The sequence below is a fragment of the Pipra filicauda genome, unplaced genomic scaffold (genome assembly GCF_003945595.2).
Source record: "Pipra filicauda isolate LSUMZ 115617 unplaced genomic scaffold, ASM394559v2 scaffold581_size553298_pilon, whole genome shotgun sequence".
NCBI classification, from domain to species: domain Eukaryota; kingdom Metazoa; phylum Chordata; class Aves; order Passeriformes; family Pipridae; genus Pipra; species Pipra filicauda.
This window is the reverse complement of record NW_024104733.1, coordinates 167,142-189,010: the sequence shown is the minus strand read 5'-3', so window position 1 is coordinate 189,010 and position 21,869 is coordinate 167,142. Positions and strand designations below refer to the sequence as shown.

Here is a 21,869-nt window from a genome sequence, read left to right as displayed (position 1 = left end):
GGGGGTAGAACTGGATGGTCTTTAAGATCCCTTCCAAGCCAAACCATTCTGGGATTCTATTTCACTTTTGAAAAAAGAGATTGAAGAGAAATCAAAATCAGTTCCCTTGTGCTGCTGCAACATGCTGGATTTATTTATTTATTTATTTACTTTAAGGATGAGCACAACACTAATTTATAAGGAAAGGACTTGGTACTTAATTTCACATTGTCAAAAGACAGCTCGTGTTATTTTCAGCAAAAATAAGTTATTGTTGCTCACTTGCAATAAATGAAATATAAAGAAACTAATTTCTTCATCTAAGATGAAAAGGAAGCTGAGAGTGATATTTTTGGTCTTGTGGGCTTGCAGCCATTCTTTAATATCTGTTAAAATGGCTATTAATTCTTTCTGAGTTTTGAGCTCAGTAGTTTTCAGTAAATGCTTAATTGATTAGTAGAGCTTCCTGTAATAGAGGATAATTTCCTGTGTTCCCTGTGATAATCAGATGACAGCTGGCTCTTATTTTGATACCAACGTGGCTGTGCTGCAATCTGGTGTTGTGTAATATCTTTGAGATGCATGTGGAAATTGCTGTGCTTAGAAATGCAACTATTGGAGGCTTTGTTGAAGTGGGATCAGTCATTTTGTTCTGCTCAGTGCATTTAGGCTGAAATACCACCTGGTGCCTGCTGGAAGGGACAAACAGGTTATTCTGTAGTCAGAAGTGATCAGCTCACTGCTGTGGGCTGAAATACAGCCCTCCTGCATCTCTTCCCCACTCCATTACAGACTAAGGAGGGCCTGGTGCCCAAGATGTTCCTTGTAGCCTGTTATTCTGGTCCTTGGAAACCTCTTCTGTTGTCCATCCTGCATTTACTAATGGCCCTTTTGTTGCTGTACCAGCTTCAACTGAAATATCCTTAGGATTATGAATTATTCATAATCCTGAAATGATTGTTTTTTCCTTATTCCATATATGTTGCCCACTCCAAGAGATTAGTTTTGTCCTTTTTGGCCTTTGTTTAATTAGCCTAAATAAATCAGTCATCCACGTGGGGGCCATTTTTTGACTCTTCCTTATAGGCAGCTTTGATGTTTTCTAATTTAGGTTGGTCTGGAGCACAGGTAGCACTAATATGCTAATAACATTTTTAATAATAATGTGGTCTGTGAGATGGAGTTTCCTCAGTGCCTTGTGCTGTGGTAGTGATACTCTCCTGCCTTCGTTGGAATCTCAGGTGGCCAATTATGTTTTTTAAAGCCTTTCCATATTTGTAGCTGGTAGCTATCCTTTAGCTTGTGCTATCATGAGGGTTTTTTTAATGCTTCTTTTTCCATTTGTGCTCAGCTTATAGCAGAAGTTTTTGAATATGTAGTTGATGCATCTTGATCTGTCCCTTCTCACTGTGAAGTTTCCTATCTAGAACTGCAACTGTTCCTTAATTCTTTGGTGTCACAATGTGAGCTGCCAAATGTGTTGGCATGTCCCACTTTCCATAAGAGATTCTAATAAAAATCTGAGGACTTATTCTTCAGAAACTATACTGGAAGTCTTCCTATAGCCTCGTTGTCTTGTTTTCTTTATGAAATGTCAGAGAAGAAAGCTGGAAAAATTCTGGAAAGGTCCATCATATTCCTCCTTAGCAGCTTCAATGACAACCATCATACTTGTCAGATTTATGTCCATTGCTGTCATCTTTAAAAGGAACATCACAATTACATTTGTGCTTATTTTGGTGCTTTCCTGTCTCGTCTGTTCCTTTGTTTGTAATCTTCCTTTTAGCTGATTTTTCTTACCATAAAATTACCGTATCGCTCAATTTTATCCGTGTCACGAAATATTTTCTTGCTTAGCATTGTATCAAATGCTTTATTAAACTTCATGTAATAATATAATTCATATTTAGACTGGACATTAGGAAGCATTTCTTTACCAAGAGGGTGGTCAAACCCTGGGACAGGCTTCCTAGAGAGGTGGTTGATACCCCACCTGAGGCTTTTGGACAATGCCCTTAACAACATACTTTAAATTTTGGTCTGCCCTGGAGTGCTCTGGCAGTTGGACCAGATGATCACTGTAGGTCCCTCCCAACTGAAATAGTCTGTTCTATTCCATACATAATGATTTCCCAGTGTAATCATTCTAATGATTTTAATTTACTTTGTAAAGGTTTTAATTTATTTTCTCCAGTCACGCTGTTTAACCCCGCGCACCTTTCTGTTTAGATGGAGGAGTGAGATCCATGAAGATGTATCCAAGCAACAACTGTTCCTGTTCTGTGAAAACCTGCCTTTCTCTCTCTTCCTCCTCTCTCTCTGGGGATACTTGGAAGGCAGGAATTCTGCCTGGAGATAACAACTGTGGTTATGATTTTTCTTCCCCTCAGGAGTCTCCTGTGCCTACGCCAGTGCCAACCCCCCAGGCCACACCACCACCAACACCACCTTCAGAAAAGGAACTGCCCCCAGTCAAAACTCCAGAGTCATCTCCATCACCCACAGAAATGAGTGGGGATGTTCATGAGAGTGAAAAACCTAAAGAAACAGGTATTGAAAATATTAATTGAAGTTTAGAAGCAGCAAATATGCTTTAATCTGCTGCCTTTAATTTTCCTCTTCAAAGACGTGTTATCTCTCAGGATAAATATTCTTGAGGCTACAATACAAGTGGGAACTCATGTAGTACAGAAACTATGGGCTAATTTATATAAAAAGCAAACATTTTTTATTTGGTAACAGTTCTATTTTCAAACTTAATGTGGATTTCTGTGGTCTGTGTCATTTCCACCCCTCCCAACCCCTCCACAATTTTTCACATCAGAAAAATAGCTGTCTTTTGCTCTTTCCTGCATTTCTAATGTTAATTAAGTCAAATGCACACTTTTCAAGTAAATGGAGAGTGTTTTTAAAATGCAGAGCAGTCTCCCTTATTAAAGGAAGTAAGAAATTGAGGTTTTACTCTAAATTCTTCAGGTGCCAACACTGTAATTAAAAGAAGCTATTCTTAATCTAGTCTTGTCTCCATAGCTATCAAAAGGTATCACAAAAACTGCAAGTGCTTGGTAGAACTGCCTAGATCTGAGATTTGCTTCCTGCTTTCCTTTCTGATCTGGAATTTGGCTTCACACCTGCAGGAGTTGGGATTCCAGCAGCCACGGGTGGTGTTGGCACACCCGTGGTTACCCCTGTCAATACACCCACAGCAACCACACCCAGCCCTCCTGCCTCAGAGAGGGGCTCCCACGCTGCCAAAATGGAAAGTCCAAAGGCTCCAAACCCGTGGGATGGTGCTGAACTTCCTCTGGAAGAAGAGAAACCCAGTCCTTTAGCTGAGGAACCCCTCTGTCCCAAGGCCGTGTGAGTTGAACAGGCTGCACAGTTTTCTGAAAAACATGAATATGTATATTCTTTCTACATATATCCTCAAAAAGCCAGTAGAAAGAAATGCTTTATCTGTGTGTCAGGAGGCAATGAGATAAGCCAGAATTCTATTTTCTTTTTTAATTGCTTGTATTGTATCTTGGAGAAAAAATGTGGAATCATAACCTTTCTCGGGGTTTATCAGTCCTTATTCATTGTCCTGCTGAATGCTGTCCATAGTAAACTTGTATTGCTACACCTGCCAGTAATACATGTACTGACAACGAAATGTTGTGTTATTAGCATTTATTTTTTCTCTTACCTCCTTGGGAATACACCTGGTAATTTTTAGTTAGAGGCAGAAATTTGTTAATAATGTTATTTAACCATGTTGGTTCTCAGGCTATTCTGTGAAATGCTGTGCTCCTTCTTTTGAAAAAAATACTTGGGAATTAATTTCTTGTCAGTATTGAATTAGGACTTCAGTCTGTATTGTTCAGAGTGGTTTGGTGTGTTCATGTAGTGCATGTTCTCCTCTTGCAGTGAGATGTCAGTGGCTAATGATGAGGAACCAGAGGCCTTGATTTTACCACCCCCACAGCCCTCAGCGAGGCCCCTGGAGTCACTTCCAAACAACCTCCAGGTTCCATCCCCTGCACCTACAGTTAGTTCTGGAGTGTCCACACAGGAAAGCAGCATCACCCCCACAGAAACTGAGACTACAGACAGACCCATCTCAGAAGGGGAGGTGCTCTTCAGCTATGGACAGATGCTGGCTGCAGGAGGTAACCAACTGGATACATCTGTGGAAATTAGAATTTGAATTAATTTTTAGTCTTTATAAACTCTTCCAGTCTCCTGAAGTTATATTTCATACATTTTCTGATAAAACTGCAAGCATTAACCTGGCCCTTAACTTGCAGTTCATGAAGATTGAAGAGTTCGTTGTTCTTTTTTTATCTCTGAACAAAATACTGCTGTTTTTCAATGAAAAAAAAAGATTCAGTCTGTTCTTTTGTCATGAGATCAACTTGGAAAATAATTGGGACTTGTCATGCTTAAGTACCATGTGGTACCAAGTTCTTACTGAAAGCAAAGTGTGAGAAATATGAAAATATGTCTTTATAACACATCCAGCAGTAGGAATTTCCAAATTTACTGAAGCACAGCGTTGTAATTATTAAAGAATGTGGTCTTGTTTTTTCCATGTAAAAACATTCATGTTTTTTTTAATAGCTGTAACACAAAATATTTTTCATTCTTAGCAGAAGGAGGACTGTCTCTTCCAAACCTCACTGAGAGCTTATCCAGCACTTTACGAGATGCCAATGAGATGGTAAGGAAATGTTTCCTAAGGAAACAGAGTTAATGTGGATTCCACCTTGGGCATCTTTATTCACTGGATGTGCTTTAAACATTTTCACTTACCAGCTCCTTAAATTTGCACTTTCAAGCTGTACACTCAAAAAGAGTGTTAGAATTTCAGAACATCAAAGGCAAAAAGTTGACATTATACAAACTAATTTATATTTTAAAAAGTTGGATTTATGTACTTCTTTAGGTGAGAGATAGCTAATACACATTTTTGTTTCTTTATTGTTTTTAGTTTTAAGACATCTTAAACAGAATAGAACTTTGTTATGCTCTGAGCTATTCCAGCTTTGAGCCATCTTTTAATTGCTTGTGTGATTAAATTATTCAAGTGGGTTTGCTGAGGCTGGAGCTAAAGCTGCTTAAAACATCAGTATAGTTCCTGATCTGATATCTGCTTTAGTCCCTTGTCCTGGAAGCCTCCCAGGTCAAGATGTTCTCCATTCCCTTTCTATTTTAACACTTTCCCTCAAGTGCTTTGATTTCCCTCTCAGACTTTGTGTAATGTTTGGTAGGACAGAGCTGTGATATAAATGATGGTTAACAATTCAGTTCAACAAGGAGAAATGCCATATCCTGCTCCTAAGGAGGAGCAGCTCCTTGCACCAGGACATTTTGGGGGCTGACTGGTTGGGAAGCAGCTTTGGGGAACAGTCTGGGAATCCTGGTGGACAAGGTGAAATGGCTCAGCCATTGAGGCAAAGAAGGCCACCACCATCCTTTGCTGCACTGGGAAGAGCGTTCCCAGCAGATCCAGGGGGGTCTTTCCTCTTTCCTCATGACTGGTAAGACAGCATTTGGAGTGTTCTGTCCAGTTATGGGCTCTCCAGTATAAGAAAGATAAGGATTTAATGGAGTGGGTCCAGCAAAGCTCTGCAAAAATGATTCAGGGATTGGTGCATCTGTCACACTGAGAGAGCTCAGATGGCTCAGCCTGGAGGAGAGAAAGCTCTGAGGGGATCTTACCAATGTGTATAAATACCTGGTGGAGAGAGGGAAGGAAGACAGAGCCAGACTCTTCTGCCTGGTGCCTGGTGAAAGACAGGAGGCAGTGGACACAGGTTGAAATTCAGAAAATTCTTTTTAATTATGAAAAATGTTTTTACTTTGGGGGTAACTGAGCTGAAAGAACTGCCTTTAGCAGCTAGGATGGACCAGACAATCTCCAGAAGTCCCTTCCAAGCTCCATAAGGCAAATTTAAATGTCCTAGAATAGGAGTCCACCTCTCTTCTCCCTGCCTCTCCTTCCTAAGCATTTCTACACATACATGGCCATACTCTGCCTGTGCATGTTTTCCCATTTAATATCCATGTTTTCATTCATGCCATAGAATCAGAGAATATCCCACAAGGATCATTAAGTCCAACTCCCTCAGCACAGGACACCCCAAAAAAATCAACTGTAGTTATGAGACTGTGCCCAGAACTTGCAGGTCTTTAAAACCTCCTCTGTCTACCACACATCCTCTCTTAAACTCTGGGCTAAAGACTCTTCATATCAGGTGAACTTACAGTTCTCTTCATCAGAATAACATTTGTTCGCTGAGATGTTCTTCCCTCTCTTTGTCCCCTGGATCCTTCCAAGAGTCCTCCATCCTCTGTTTGGTGGAGGAACTTAATTGCTTGGTGAGAGCAGCTCTGCAGCCAGATCATTGCTAGCAACTGGTGTGTGTGAGGATTTAACTGTTTCCCTGATCTTTGGAGGCCTAAAGGACCTTGTTCTTCCCTAAGTATTGCAGTCTTTTGCATCAAATAAAGACTGTGCATGCAAAGGAGAAAGCAGTGTGTCATCTGTTTGCTTATTTTTAAATGCCTGAATTTTCATGACACCATTTTTCAGTTACAACTGTAACATCTTCCTGTTTAAAAAAAAAAAAAAAAAAGCTTAGTTGTGAACTAAAGTAAGAATGAGCCAAGTTCCTACAAAAACCAGTTTGGGATCATGTATTATGTGGGTTTTGTTTCTTTGTTTTAGGATTATGATCCTCCGAGTGAAGGGCAAGTTGTGAGGAGGCTGGATAAAGGATTTCACAGGGATCCTGTCCTGACTCTTTTAGCCAAATTAAATCAAGCACCTGTTTCTCCACAAGAGGGAATAGACCATTTGGAGGTAACTCACTGTCCTTTGCTTTCCAGTGCAGTAGTTTTGAAGTGGTGCTTTCCTACTCACAAGTAGATAAAATATTGCAAGATTATCCTACCTGTTGGCTGTAGAACAGGTTCATAGACTTCATTCCCTGCTGGAAGTGATCCAACTTCTGTTGACCTTCTTCTTGTGTAAAACCTTTTAAAAACACTGAAATATTATTGTAAACAAGCTGTACATAACACCACATGTACCAAGTTTTCAAGGTATGTATGTAACTATTCCCATTTTTTTATCACATTTGTCTTGTCACACTGGGTGCCAGGGAATTTCCTGTCACTTCAGCAGCATAGGTGGAATGTTTGACAGTACAAGGACACTGCACTTAACAGCCATAGGAGTGTTTTAGGGAGGTATGAAGAAGAACTCACCAAATGTTTAAATGCACTTTGTTGATTCTGGTCTTGTAACAGAATCTCAAAATATTCCTGTTCAGTTGGCATAAGAAAAAAAAAGACTAACAGAAAAATAGAACTATCTGCATCACAATTTTTTTTTTGTTATACATCTAACTCCTTTCTGTGTGGAAAACAGTAATTTGGACTGGGTGTTTATTCTGACTGACATAGCTTGAGGAATCTTGGAAGGAAGTGAACTTTGAATACTGCAGTATGGTCCATGAACACCTTCATTTACAGCAGCTCTTGCTTTTTGTGCTTCTCCTGATGCATATGCAGTTTCTTCCTTCTGTCTTGGTCAGTTTAGTCTAAACGATTACTGACTTGACTCACTTCCTTAACTGCTCCTTTGTCTTTCTTTATTTTGCTAATGAGCTCTGGTGGATGGGCTTGGTGGAAAGCTTTCTACAGTGTCTGGCTGTAATTGCAGTGACATTTTCTCATCAGCACTGCCAATTACAAATGCATCTCTAATTTGCTTTTCCCCTTTCCCATAGTCATGGACCACTCAGTCTGTCCATGCAAGGCACTAATAAACTCCCCCAAGATTCTGGCAAGGTGTGTGCAGGGATCCCTTCTCCTTTATGAGAAAAACAATATTCTCCCCTGTGTTACTAATATTACCTTGGAACATACACTGTGCACACCTGTGTATGTTCAACCTGTTTTCCTGAATGGAAGCAAGTTGTTTTTTCCAAGCAGCTTTGAAAGTCAGGATCCAGAGAACCATCCCTGTCTTAAGTGCCCTCCAAACCTGCTTAAAAATTGAACCTTTTATCTGACATGCAGTACAGCAGAGAGTCAATAGCTTTTAGATGCTGCCAATGTTTCAAGGTCAGGCAGTCAGCATGGCCAAATCTATAACATTAAAGGCTTCATGTGCTAAAAATGTAACTTGGGTTTTGATCATGTTGGGATATCACTAACAAAATAAATGGTGTTTGGCTGCAAGTGACCTTCTTCTGTCCAGTACTGATAAATGCAGATCTTAATTTCAAACCCAGATGGTATCTCCTGGGTTTGTTTTCTTTATTCAATGCAAATAGACTTAAGTTTATATGTGTTTTATGGGTTGATGTACTTAGGAAACAATGCCTGGGTTTGGAAGATATACATTGAGGTTTTTTTATACCTGCTGTTCTGATGTTGGTGTCCTCTGTAGGACTCTGATGGCAGTGTTGGGGAGCTCAGTGAAGGTCAAAGACCGAGGCTGACCAGAGCAGAAGAGAGAATCCTGATGGGACATTCCCTTTGTCTGGACCATCCAGCTGCTCAGAGCTCTGAGGACAGACCACACCAGGGATTCCGTCCTGTGTCCCCGGGACAGCTCACCCAAATTGGAGGTGCAGTTACACTGTTAATTCTTCTCTGGGATGTTTATGTGGATTCTGAGGGGTTTTTTGTAATAAGTCTGAAATAATTTCAGACAGTGTGTTCAAAATCCAAAATTCACAGGCAATTCCTACAATGAAATTATTGTTATCCCTGTTCTGAGAACTGGATTTAATTCAAGCCATGTGTTTACTCTTCTTTGCAATCTTTAACAGATTGAACAAAAATCATGGCAAATAGCCACTTGCCTATGAAAAAGATAACTTGTAAAGTATGTATTTTATTCTTTGAAGTCAAATTCAGTCCTGAAAAACACTTAGTTTAACCACGGATGCAGGTAGTTCCCATTGGACAGGTATTAACACCAGCAGTTCAAGCTGCTTCTCTCTGTCCCCTTACACAGCACTGCTCCTCTTGGCTTTTAGCACTCCATCCTGGTGATGCTGCAGTGTCTCATAAATGGCAATATATTTCAGCTTCATCTATTCCTATAATGATAGGGAAATTAATATTTAGTATTTTCCCACATGGATAGCTGAGGAACACACATAATGGCTTGTACAAGACAGTGCAGGGATAAGTTGCTGTGGTGAACCAGGGACTTTTATTTCTTTTCAGTTGAAACCAGTGCTGAAGCCAGTGGTCCAACCTTCCTCTCCCTGATTTTTTTATCCCAGTTATCTGAATTTTATCCCATTGTTATCTGAAAATGTACATCCACGCTTCTTTAATTTAACAGCTGCAAGCATGTAGAAACTCTTTGTTGACTGTGGTTTTAAATATGTTTAAACTAGACCGAAATAATTATTAAGCTGTTGCAATACAAACTTGGTTGCACTGATTCATCAGAAATTGTGTAAATTAAAGTGATCAAACAGCTGGTTTTCTGTTCTTTTAATTTTCACGTTTCTGGATCTGACAAAGAAAGCAGATCTCACATTATTAACCCTTGACCACTAGGAAGTGGATTGATATTGAATGTGTTCGACACGTGGCAAAAATAATCTTGGAGAAATAAGAATATTTGCTTGGTTTTGAAGTGATTAAACATTTGAACTGGTTGCACAGAGAGTAATCTTTTAAAGTAACTGTGACCAAATGTTTTGGACCAACTACATGTTGAAATACATTGAAAATACATTGAAAATACATTCTGGTAAATTATACACTGTTAAACATTTACTTTAAAGTGGTTTGTTGCTTGGAGATTGGTTACATCAGGCTCCCTGGGGTAAGACATTTCTCCGAGTCACTTGTTTAACTCTGTTGCTGGAGGACAGTCAGCACTGAGGACACTGTGATAAAGGAAAAAATCGGTGATCTAGGTCATTTGCAGATAGTGATGGGACAAAGGGGAAGAGTTTTAAGCCAAACAATGAGAGATTTACATTAGATGTGAGGAAGAAATTCTTTACTCAGAGGGTGGGGAGGCCCTGGCACAGGTTGCCCAGAGAAGCTGTGGCTGCCCCATCCCTGGAAGTGTTCAAGGCCAGGTTGGATGGAGCCAGGTTGGAGCAACCTGAGATAGTGGAAGGTGTCCCTGCCCATGGCAGGGGGTGGAACTGGATGATCTTTAAGGTCCCTTCCAACCCAAACCCTTCTGGGATTCCATGGTTCTGTAAGTCTCTAACAGTGCTCAGGACCATGGAGTTAGAAGGTGCCTGTTAATGGGAGAACCTGTCCCTAGGGGTATCTTCTCCTTACCCAGACTGTCCATAGCTGTATCTAGCATGGCATGTTTCTATCTCCTCTATATCTTTTTTTTTAATTTATTTTATTTAATTTAGCATGCCCTTTGACTGTCCTGTAAATATCTTAACACTTTTCAAAACCAAACCAGCTCCTGCATTTGATGATAATCTACAAACAATGTGTTTCTCTGCTGATTTTTTTTAAGCTCATTTCTCAAAATCTCACAGTATTGTTTTTATTTTAGTATTTTTTTGAGAGGAGACAGGTGCCCTGGACTAACTACCATAGGGGAATTGCCCTGTGCTTTCACACAATCTGTAATAATCCCACACTGAGTTGTGTTGCATTCTCATGATTTATGGTTTAGCTTCTCTCCCTCCCCACCTCTGAACACAGCACAGTATTCATTGCATTGCTAAGGAAACGTCATTGTGTAAAAGCTCAGGTCTGCTTTCAAGGCAAGAGTGTTTTCATATCAGGGAGGAACAGAAAATCTTGTTTCCAAGTCCTTTTGTTAGTGAAGTCAACGCTGAATAGGAAACAATCCGTTCTTGGAGGGAGGGTGGGGTGGAGGGGGGAAGGAATGATCCCTGATTGTTTCCACTTTCCTTCCAAATCTTTTTGATCTGACCACTGGTATGTGAGATTACCAGTCAAATCACCTATTTCCTGATGGCCACAACAGCTGCAATGGAGGCCCATCATTTTATTGGACAGTTATTTTTAGGGCTACAATTAAATAATTGTTACACCACTGGGTGTCAAAGTTCACATATTTCAGGCTGTGCCTCTCTGTCTGTAGGACTTTGCAGTGGATACTCAGTTTCTCTCTCAGAATGAGTCGCTCACAGATGTATCTGTAAAAAATTTGGGGGTTGTGTGTCTCATCTCTGGGTTATTTTCAGTTTTGTGCCCAGTTTTTATTTGTGTTATGGAAACATGATGTCCATTTGTAGGATGGAGTAGGTGTCACCCAACAGCATCTTCCTGATCAGTCCTTCATTTATAAATCCTTGTTTTCAGTGCTTAAAGTCATAGACATAAAAACCAACATGCAAATGAAATGTGGCACATGCAGTCTTAAAGTGAACAATAATTACAGTTAATTAAGCAATGATTATAGTTAATTAGGCTTAAAATTCGTTCCTTGGCTCTGTATGATAGCAGAAGGCTAAAGTTAGTTCAGGAGCTGTCAGTACATTTTTCATAAAGATGCTTCACATACTTGCAGGCTGCAAAAGCATGATAAATGCTGGATTAGAGAGCAAATTATCCCTTTAAAATAGACTATGTACAGGTTTCTTTTAATAATTTCCTGAAGAATCCTTTCCAGTCTCTTTCCAGTAAGTGTGATAAAGCTCATTAAGCATACAAGGTATGATGAACGGTACAGCTCTGAAACTCTCAGAAATGCTGCCCCATTAGGAATCTACAGATTATAAAACTGATTTATTTTTTCAATTTCCACGGACTCCTATTTCTTTTTTGTTCCCACAAGAACGGTTTAAGGGATGTACAAAAGGCCATGTAAGGAGGAAATCACTCTCTTTAACACTGCATGTAGCACTGTTGCATTTTGAAAGGCTGCACATTCTGCCCACAGCATTTGACCAGGAAATTATTGCTCTGGCTCATCAAGGAACTTTTTTTCTCTCAGCAGAAATTCTTGGAGATGCAGATACAAGTCGTGGTCCGATGCTTTTGGCTGAGCTGGAATCACAGCCAGCTTCAAATCCCTCTCTGAGAGCAGCCCAACCAGGCTGCACAGTGACATCTCTCTCGGAGGATCTGTCCCAGGTGAGCTGAAAGGATTCTTTCTGTGACTAGTCAGAAGGAGCAAACTGTAACCTTGGAAAACAGATTTTCCTATTCCACTGTCGTGCCTGACATCACAGAACTGCTGCATTTTAAGTGACACGTTCAGCTGAGAACTTGAAGTCAGAACTACATGTGAGTAATAAAAATGATTGTGTTTCCTGTGGCAAATCCTTACAATACCCTTTCTGCCAGGCTCAGACCTTCTCTTTTTACCTTTTCTGCACTTCCTCACAGCTTCACTGCTCTCACAGGGTGTAATACTGATCTGATACTCAGTTCAGATGGGGCATTCCGATGTTTTAGGGGCACAGAGCTTCACATACAGAAGAATAACATCATGGGTATACAGGAGAGGAAGCAGCAATGAGGGATTTGGCCTCAGAAGTTATAACCCACTGATTCAGCATTTCAGGAGCTTCATTTGTCCTAATAGGGGCAAGGTTGGAAAGGCAGTAAGGATAATGTTCCTCAGAACACTTAAAGGTAGAGGAACATCCTATTGATCTCTGCTTCAAACCTAGACAGCTAATTTTTTTTTATTAGTATGTGCTGTTACCTAGAGATGATGGTTTACTTGGTAACTGGGGATAAATTCAAATAACAAGTGGCAAAAGCTAAAAATGAGGTGGCAGACTGCTCTCTAATATGTGAAGCTTCAGAGGGTGTTTGAAAGTAATTATGTATTACCGTGGTTGCTGTGTTCATGGATAAATTCTGGCCTTCCCTGGTGTTCTATATAAAATAACCTAAAGTATCATTTATTCACCTGACTTTGCCACGTTATAACCCACATTGCCACGTTTGGGTTTATGATTTTGAGCCTTGATGCCATCGGTGTCTGAGCAGTCCTTAAATGTATCACCTGAAGTGTTGCATCTTCAAAGAGGATTTTAAATGTCACACCTCTTTCACTTTGAGATCACCAGAACATACTGTTTCTTGGAATGACTGTTCATGGGCAAAACTGGATTCTCTGACTGCTGTGTGTGTTGGGGTGAAGCTCATATCCTTGTTATTGTCTCACTGGCCAAAAGTAATGGGGACAGAGGGGATAAAACATGTTTCCTTTTTTAGCCCCATTAGCTGTGGTAAAGAACACAGTGATACCTGCACCTTATACTCAGCTGATGGGGTTAGGATTGATTTTTGCTTCTTTAGATACAGGGAAATAATAGTTTACTGTGTGTAAGATTGCCCATGTACATGGTCTTACCTATGCAAGAAATCTGAGGTGATCTGACACAGTGTCTGTCACAGAAAATATACAGATAGTTATATAGTGGCTAACACTTTATATGTAGATAGTTATACATTATCTTCAGAAACTTTTTCTTGCATCTGAACCCTTAGTGTGGCCTTTTTTTTGCCTGCTGGCATGTAAAACTCACCCTCCCTTCGAACCAAGCAACCAAACCCCTTAACTTTGTGTGGTTTTGTTAGGTTTGGTTTTCTTTCCCCCCCCCAACAAAACAACCTCTTCCTGTGTGTGTTTATTCCTGATGTAAGATTCCAGATCAGTGTTTCTCCCAGGCTCACCTTTTAGCTCTTCTCTGATGTGACCATACCTATAAGTGATAATCACAATAAACATCCCTCCTGGATGGGGCAAAGCTGTTTTCCATAAGATCTTCTGCTAGATTTCTACATCCTTCTCTGAAAGAAAAAAATGATCCCTGTACCAGATGATTTGAAAGCTTGTTTTGACAGCATCTCTCTGCCATGTGACAGTGATGAACCTTTCCCCTCCTTTCAATTAGGGGTGGCATCTGTGTTCTGCTCCACGGCTGGATCTGCTTTGTCACCTGCCTGTAGGAATCAGATTTTCTGGGAACATAATACCAGCTTAGGAGAGCAAGAGCTACTCAGGCTTTCAGAATGATTCATTCATTGTGTGCAATGTTTAAGGAAAATAATCACTTTAAACTTCTTGAAAGATTTCCTCCCAGGTTAGTCACTGACTCTCACATCAGTTGCTTCTCATCTTGTTTTCCATCTGCAGGCAGTGTTTGCCTTCACTGAAGTTAAACTATCACCTACACACAAAGCCAGGAGACAAATCTATTCAGGAGCAAAGTTTGCTGAGAGACCTGAAGAAAATACACTAGTTCAGGCAGGGTCCAGCCAGCCTTGGTAGAGCTTTGTCCTGATTTAACTGGGAATGATCTTCCTGGATGTTGGGGTTTGTTGTGGCAAAACTTGGGTGGTTCCTGCAGTCTGTCCAAACAGGATCCTTATGTCAGGGATCATCTATGTACCACTTGTTTGCTCCCTGGCACTGGTGTGTAGATCAGATTTTGACCAGCAGAAAGAGCACTGAATTTTCATGTAGGGCACAAGCAAATGCCTTTTAGTCATGAAATCTCTGTGGTCACTCTCTCCAAAACAAACAGTTTAAGTCATATAGGAATTCTCTTATCTACCCAAATTCCTTGGCTGCTCCTCCATTTCTAGCATTAGATAATTTTGGGGTTTTTTTAGATTTATATATGCTTTTAGCCACTGTCAGACAGAAAGCCAGACTAAATGCATCTTCAGTTTGACCCCTTCTGTCTGTTCTTGTGCAACAATACAGGAATTGACTGTTATTTGTGGCCACTTTGCCCCCCTGCTCTCAGCTCTAAGAAGCAGGAGAATGACTGGGAGGAAGCTGGGCTCTTCTATTCTAAATAAATCATTTTGATCATGGGAGGGACAGGAACACTGAAGTCATATTTGCATGGCTGAACATTCCAAAGGTGGTAAATCTAAATCATCTGAAGCCCCAAATGCATTGTTAAAATCTTAGGGAATCATTTGGTTGCAAAATATTTTCATGATAGGCTTTTATAAGTATGAATGTTTTTATACAATCCACATTTTTTAAGTGGGATTGGCACTGTGGTATTCTCATTAGCTTTTATTTTTTAGTATTTCAAAAGACATGGCTTTTTTAATCTTCAGGAATGCGTAATTGTAGGTTATGAATATGTTATCTCCCAACTAATGTTTGCACCTCAGTTCAGTTTAAACTGGTTTTTGGTTCATCCTATTAAAAATGCAAAAGAAAACAACAAAAAAAAACCCCACACTTGAAATGGACCCATTTGGAAATGGACCCCACAATGGATCCTGTTTTGCTGCTGACATTTAATGTTCTGTAGCGTTGGTGGCTTTCAATCACCTTTCCACGAGACCTTTGTGCTTTCAGAAAATAATCTCAGCACTTTCTCATCTTGTGCACTTTAAATGATGAACAGAATTGGACAACATCATGGTGGCAGAGGTACCCCAGTCAGTGGTGACACCGAATGGTTTTTCTTTTTGTTCCTTCTGGTTTTTACCCCGTTGGCTTAAATGGTTTTTAACTACATGAGAAGCAGTGTCCTCACTGCTGAGATTCCTGATACCATCAGAGGCAGGTGTTAACTGAAAAAAAATGGGAAGCCCTGATCACAGAGTTGGCACCATGTTTGCCAGACATAAAAATTTTCTTATTTTCGTTAATACTTTTGGCTGTTTGGCTCATGGCCTCCACAAATAGTGGAGGGTTTCTCTTGCTTTCCTTTCTCTTTCCTTTTCTCCCTGTTTAGCTTTTTCTTCCCTTTTAGCTTTTGGAGGAGGGGAGCAAAATCCCCCTGGTGCTGTGTCATGAGATCTTCAAGAGAACAGCAGTGCCACTGCTTCTCAGGGCGGATCATTTTCCCTGAAGTCATAGAGCAGTTCTTTCCATGGGCTCCACATGCTGTGTGATATGCAAACACATATGGTCTTTCTTGTGTTCCTCCTTAAGGCTTCATAAAAAAAAAAAACTTATATTCATCCATGGAATCAACAGAATAACTGATGAAATCAAATTTGTCTGTCTTAAGAAAACGCTTAATTCTTCTAGGTAGGCAGATGGTGACAGAACAAGGGACACTGGTTTTGAACTGACAGAGGGCAGGATTAGGTGGGATCTTAGAAAGAAATTCTTGGCTGTGAGGGTGGTGAGGCCTTTTATTTAAATTTGTGCTTGCCAGGAACATTACAATGTGCATCTTGTGTAGTCAACTGAATCTTAATTGCTTTATAGAATGCTGTTCAGAACATGAGGCACAGGTTGCCCAGGGAAGCTGTGGCTGCCCAATCCTTGGAAGGGTTCAAGGCCAGGTTTGAAGGGCCTTGGAGCAACCTGGTCTAGTGGAAGGTGTCCCTGCCCAGGGCAGGGGGTTGGAACAGGATGATTTTTAAGGTCCCTTCCAGCCCACACCATTCTGTGATTCTAGAACTCCATGACTGTGTTTTGCCCTTCTTATATTTCCTGTCTGCTTGTAATGGAATGTCCTCGGGACACAATTCCTCTTCCAGTTAACACATAAGATAACAAGCAAACTTGACAAATGTCTCCCTTTTTAACATGCAAAGCATTTGTTGCTTCTAAAAACTTTCCCTGCAGCGTTGTTGCAGACCTGGGTCCTGGAGAGCATTTCAGCAAGAATAGAAAATGGTTTTAAAAACTGGGCCAAGGAAATAAATTTTAGACTTGGCCTGGGCTTTCCAACCAATTAATATTTTTCTTTTCCCTTTCAAATTTCTCTTGTTAGTCAGGAGGATAATACCTAGGGAGAAGTCCTGGATATTGAAGAAAGCCAGGGAAATAGTATGTTCTTTCCACCACATGCTTTGAGTAAAAATTGAGGGTCTCCTGTGTCTTCAGGTCTAAATGGCACTTTGCCATCCATACCTACTGCTCCCAGGATGTTTGTCCAGAGGGAATAACATTGCAATAGGCTGATTGAGAGCTGAATTCTTTTGAAGTCAAAAGGAAGGAGAACAAATACATATCCTTTAATGAATCTTTAAAAACCTCTTTGGATGTTTCTTGAAGCTCCATGTAATCTTGCTGTGCTTTTACATCAAAAGTCAGACTTGTAATATGGTTTTAATGTGTGATACACAGGAGGAAAGCCAAGGAGCTGCACAAATTGAGACTGTGAGACCACGAGTTATTCTTGTGAGAAGGATGTCTGAAGAGATGCAACAAGCAGGTAAATTATGTCAATAAGCAAACAGTTCTCTCAGTTAAACACATCACTTTTAAATATTGTTGTATACTGATGTATAATAAAGTTCTGATTTCTTAAAATCTGGTTTTTATTACTACAAAATTTCCAAGCATTTGTGTGTGCATAGAGTGTATATGTGTATATAGATATGATATTGTTGGGGTGCACTCAAAGGATTGGAAATTCAACCTGGAGAAGAGAAGGCTCCAGGGAGACCTTAGAGCACCTTCCAGTATCTAAAGGATCTCCAAGAGAGCTGGAGAGGGACTTTGGACAAGGGCCTGGAGTGACAGGACAAGGGGGAATGGCTTCACACTGACAGAGGTCAGGGTTAGGTTGGATATTGGGAAGAAATTCTTGCCTGTGAGGGTGGTGAGGCCCTGGCACAGGTTTTCCAGAGAAGCTGTGGCTGCCCCATCCCTGGAAGTGTCCAAGGTGAGGTTGGACAGGGCTTGGAGCAACCTGGGATAGTGGAAGGTGTCCCTGCCCATGGCAGGGGGTGGGACTGGATGGTCTTTAAGGTCCCTTCCAACCCAAACCATTCTGGGATTCTCTGATTCTATTAAATGTATTTGTATGTAAGTCATCCAAATCCTTGTAATTAAGTATTTATTTAAATTTGTGCCTGCCAGGAGCATTACAATGTGCATCTTGTGTAGTCAACTGAATCTTAATTGCTTTATAGAATGCTGTTCAGCACATGAGATATTCATGATGTTGTGATAGAAGGGAGTGGTTCCTACATGCGAGAAAATGCAGGGGTGCTGCACAAGAACTGAAAAGTAGTAGTAAGTTAAGACCATGCAAATGTGGGAAAAAAATATAGATTTTCAATGTTAAAAGGACCTGGTTTGAGATGGGCTTTAAGCTGGTGTGTAACGGATAATAATTTTCTTTAGTGAAGGACACTCAGCATTATCTGTGCTATTTTTGGAGATTACTTAACAGTGTTTGTTGAAAGAGTTAAGGATGATGAAAGAGAGGGAGAGAATATCTTTTGTTTATTGTGGTTCAAGTCAGTTTGGAATAGCATAAACTGTGCACATTACTGCCATGTTTAATTGTTTCAGCAGATAAGAACTTTGTGGAGGTGCTGGTGTGAGATATGTAGCAGTTTTAATCTTACATGCCAGGAACAGGAATCTAAAAACCTGCATGTCTACAATATATCCAATTATAATTGCTCCACCCTAGCACAGACAAATTCTTCCTTCAAGCCCTTTTAAAAATAATTCTTTGAACTTCTTCCATTTAATTTTTTTTTAAGAAAACATCTCTTCGAATTAGAATTCCGAGGGAATTATTTTGCTTCAAATATTTATAATAAGTGGTAAGAAAAGCCCTAGGCCAGTGTTGTTGGAACCTCATTTCAAAACCATGGTTTGCATATGAAGAAAGTTATGAATAATGTAAAAATTATCTGTGGACAATTAGTGGAAAAGCTGACAGAACTGAAGTGGCACAACTTAGTGCATGTCTGGTATTTCCCTATACCTTTCCCTATACTGTAACACGAGGAATTTGGGCACAGTCCAACTGTGTCTGTGTGTCAGCTGAAAATGTGTGACCAGGAGATGGCAGTAGTCAATTTTCTTTGAGAGAATCAAAAGAAAAAAGAAAAAAAAATGATTTAGTGATTTATATACCAGGATCATTTAAATCTCATTCAAAGCATACATATTTAATGAGCCAATAAAAATCTAGAGGGTTTGGAAATGGAAACAACTGTCTGTCAGTGTTAACCAGAAGGTCTTGTCTCCATGAGCTTCACCACAGAGAACTTAATCAGGCAAAAAGTTGAGGGGAAAAAATTAATAAGGAGCATTTGAAAGAAAAAGGAAAACTTGCAACATGATAAGTGTAGGTGGGTTTAAGTAAACACAACATTTTAAAATCAAGCACATCTGTTGCTGTAAGTTCAAAGCACCCTGTTTATAAAAACTTCATGTCAGATGGTGGCCTTCACTGGAATAGCAGGGGACAAGAAATACTTCCCTGGAAGTGGAGAAGCACTTCAGAGACAGGATCACTAAGGTAGTTTTTTGGAGTTTAAAGGGTAAGTGGTTGGATTGGTAGAGCTTAGGAAATCTAAAGCCCTGAGATGAAGTGTGAATTCAGAGTACTGGGAGAAAAGGGAAATGGTTTTGGACCTAAAGTTGGATGTAAGAAAAAAGCCATTTTTACTTAAATAATAAATACATGCCAATATTTGATTCATCTTTCTATGGCTATGAATACATATATATATATATATATATGATAGAACTTTCTTTTGTTGTTTAAAAATTTCTTGTGGTCTGCGCTGAACATGTGTTTTTACTGAAGGAAAGTTGATTGATGGCTTCTAATGAAAGCTGCAGTTCAGTAGGACTGCTACAATATCATGCCTGAAAGGGTAAAGTCTCCTGAAAGTTACAGCTGAAAATCAAGCCTGAATGTATTATTAATTGAAATGTGTGCCTTCTCTAGACATAGTGGAGACAGTGGTTTGAAAACATAGAGTTGTAGTACATAATATACATGCATATATATTTTTGGCTTTATAATACCCTTTAATCTTTGTACCATTCTTTCATACATCTTCATGCATTTAATATGATAGTAATTGTTGTGGTTGGTGAATGCACATATTTCCAGAATTTAAGCATTTTCGGGCTTACATTAAAGGGATTCAGAATTTTTAAAATTAAAATGAAAGAGCAGGTGGCAATGTTTGACTGCAGAGTGTTTTTAAACTTTAATAAGAGCAGCTCAGAACCAGAGGTGGATGTATCTTCACTTAATTAATTTTTTCTGCAGCACAGACTCTCAAAATGTGACCTAGAGAGCAGAACTTCATGGTAGTAATTCCTTTCTATCTCCAGCTGGTGAATTATACTCAGGCAGCCATAAGTAGCTGGGAAAGTAATATTGGGACACTAAGGAATTGGCTTTGTTGCACAATTGCTTGTGGAGGAGGTGATCTGTGCAATACATGAATAAGACAACAAGAAGCCTTTAAAACAATCTGTATAGAAAAAATAAAGCCTCCATGGTCCTTGTTCAGTACTGAAAATGGGCTGCTTCTGTGTCAACATTGACAGGATGCTGTACTGCAAGCTGTAATACTGAAAATATGGCTATAACTAAATACTTCTTTGTCTCTCTTCTTCAGCCAGGAATTGCTCTGAGTTAGGTTTTGGGTTATTTTTTCTTAAAACTATTGTGGCGTGAGGCAAATCTGTACCAGATGCTTCAAGGAAGGAAGAAGATTAGGATAAGGCTAAAGGTCTTTCTTTTTTTTCTTAGAACTGGAACTGTTTTGGTCAAACTCAATGACTGTTCTATAGAAAGTTTACTTTTGCCTTAATATCCTGCTGTTTCTTTTTTTGGCCTGAATTTCACTGAAGGCTTTTGCTGAGGATTCTCCATCCCACCCTGAAAACAGCAGCTGGTGAAGCAAAGCAGAGCTGTTCTTCTTCCACGCTGTGGAGGGAACCACCACAACCTGAGGGGCAAAAAAAGTGTGTGTGTGTGTAGCTCTTTGAATTCAGCTGTTTTCTGAGAGAAGATCTTGGAAATTGAAGTAATGAAATCACTTAGCTGTAATTATGGCATTCTTCAAGCAAGTGCCCTGTCAGAGGTTTGTGTAGGCTTTTCAGTGCTTCTTCAGAATTCGAATCATAAAATGGTTTAGCTTGGAAGAGACCTTCAGGATCATCCAGTTCCAACCCCCTGTCATGGGCAGGGGCACCTTCCACTAGCCCAGGTTGCTCAAAGCTCCATCCAGCCTGGCCTGGAGCACTTCCAGGGATGTTTCTGGTCTATTTTACCTCTGGTTTTCCCATCCAGTTACCTCTCTTGTGCTATAAGGTGGCTCATGGACATCATTCAGTTAATATATTTTATGTTTGGGGAAGTCAGGAAATGCAAAGTAGCATTTCCCACAGAAACTCTGTGTTTTCTATAAGTAGTCATCAGCTTTTAGGTGCTCCAAGTGGATTAGAACGCCAGTTCTTGAGGAGTTTTTGCTTATTCTGCACGTGTCCATAGGAGTTACACGATAGCCCACGCAGTAGAAAACACATCTGAGTAATAAGTGTGCATTTTGCATAATATTCCACCTAAAATCCTCAGTAGCCATGCTTGAGAGTTTCTAGTTTGAATTACCGTAAGTACGAAAAGTACTGTGTTATAGTACATTTTTGGAGCAGGAGTTTTTAATTTCTTGGCTTTTGTAAGTATAACTTATCCATTAACAAGTGTCATTTATATCTGTGGTTGCTTCTTTTCCCACCGAGTTACTTCAGTTCTTTTTCAGACAAAATGTTAAAGCAGAAGTGTGATTTTTTTCCATGGCTTAAGGCAAAGTCTTGTGCAGGATTGTTGCTGTGGACAGTGATGTGCTGCTGCTGTGGGTGTGCTCTGCTGCTTCAGGTTTGGGTCATGAGGAGCCAAGCACCAGGAGCTGCTGTGGGTCTCATGGGACTGTGCACACCTTTCTACCCGTTCCCAAAAGATCTCTTTCTGGAAAATGATCCTCTGCTCTCACAGAGGAATTTCTTCCCCTCATTTACTTGTACTGAAGTTGTAAAGAATAGGAACTACAAGCAGGTGAAGCACGACTCTCTCTGGTATGTTTTTTAGAGTCCTAGAATGTCATTTGATTTTCTGAGGCACATAAATGAATTGAAATCCAAGTAATCAGATGGAGAAATAAAAAAAAATAAAAAAAACAAACAAACAAACAAACAAAAACAACAAGAA

The 21,869-nt window shown here is 39.9% G+C and overlaps 1 protein-coding gene across 5 annotated transcripts in view; it reads left to right on the top strand.

The window, feature by feature from the left end:
- Positions 1–21,869, top strand: part of KIAA0586 (KIAA0586 ortholog) — a 73,759-nt gene that overhangs the window by 31,617 nt on the left and 20,273 nt on the right. For 2 of the 5 annotated variants that reach the window (XM_027717138.2, XM_027717143.2), the window contains exons 23-30: positions 2,370–2,529; positions 3,117–3,339; positions 3,886–4,127; positions 4,608–4,678; positions 6,689–6,823; positions 8,420–8,600; positions 11,939–12,078; positions 17,018–17,105. In XM_027717138.2, coding sequence (XP_027572939.2) covers positions 2,370–2,529; positions 3,117–3,339; positions 3,886–4,127; positions 4,608–4,678; positions 6,689–6,823; positions 8,420–8,600; positions 11,939–12,078; positions 17,018–17,105 — 1,240 coding nt within the window. The remainder of the gene's footprint in view (positions 1–2,369; positions 2,530–3,116; positions 3,340–3,885; positions 4,128–4,607; positions 4,679–6,688; positions 6,824–8,419; positions 8,601–11,938; positions 12,079–17,017; positions 17,106–21,869) is intronic. The other 3 variants (XM_027717141.2, XM_027717140.2, XM_027717139.2) reach the window with 3 other exon arrangements.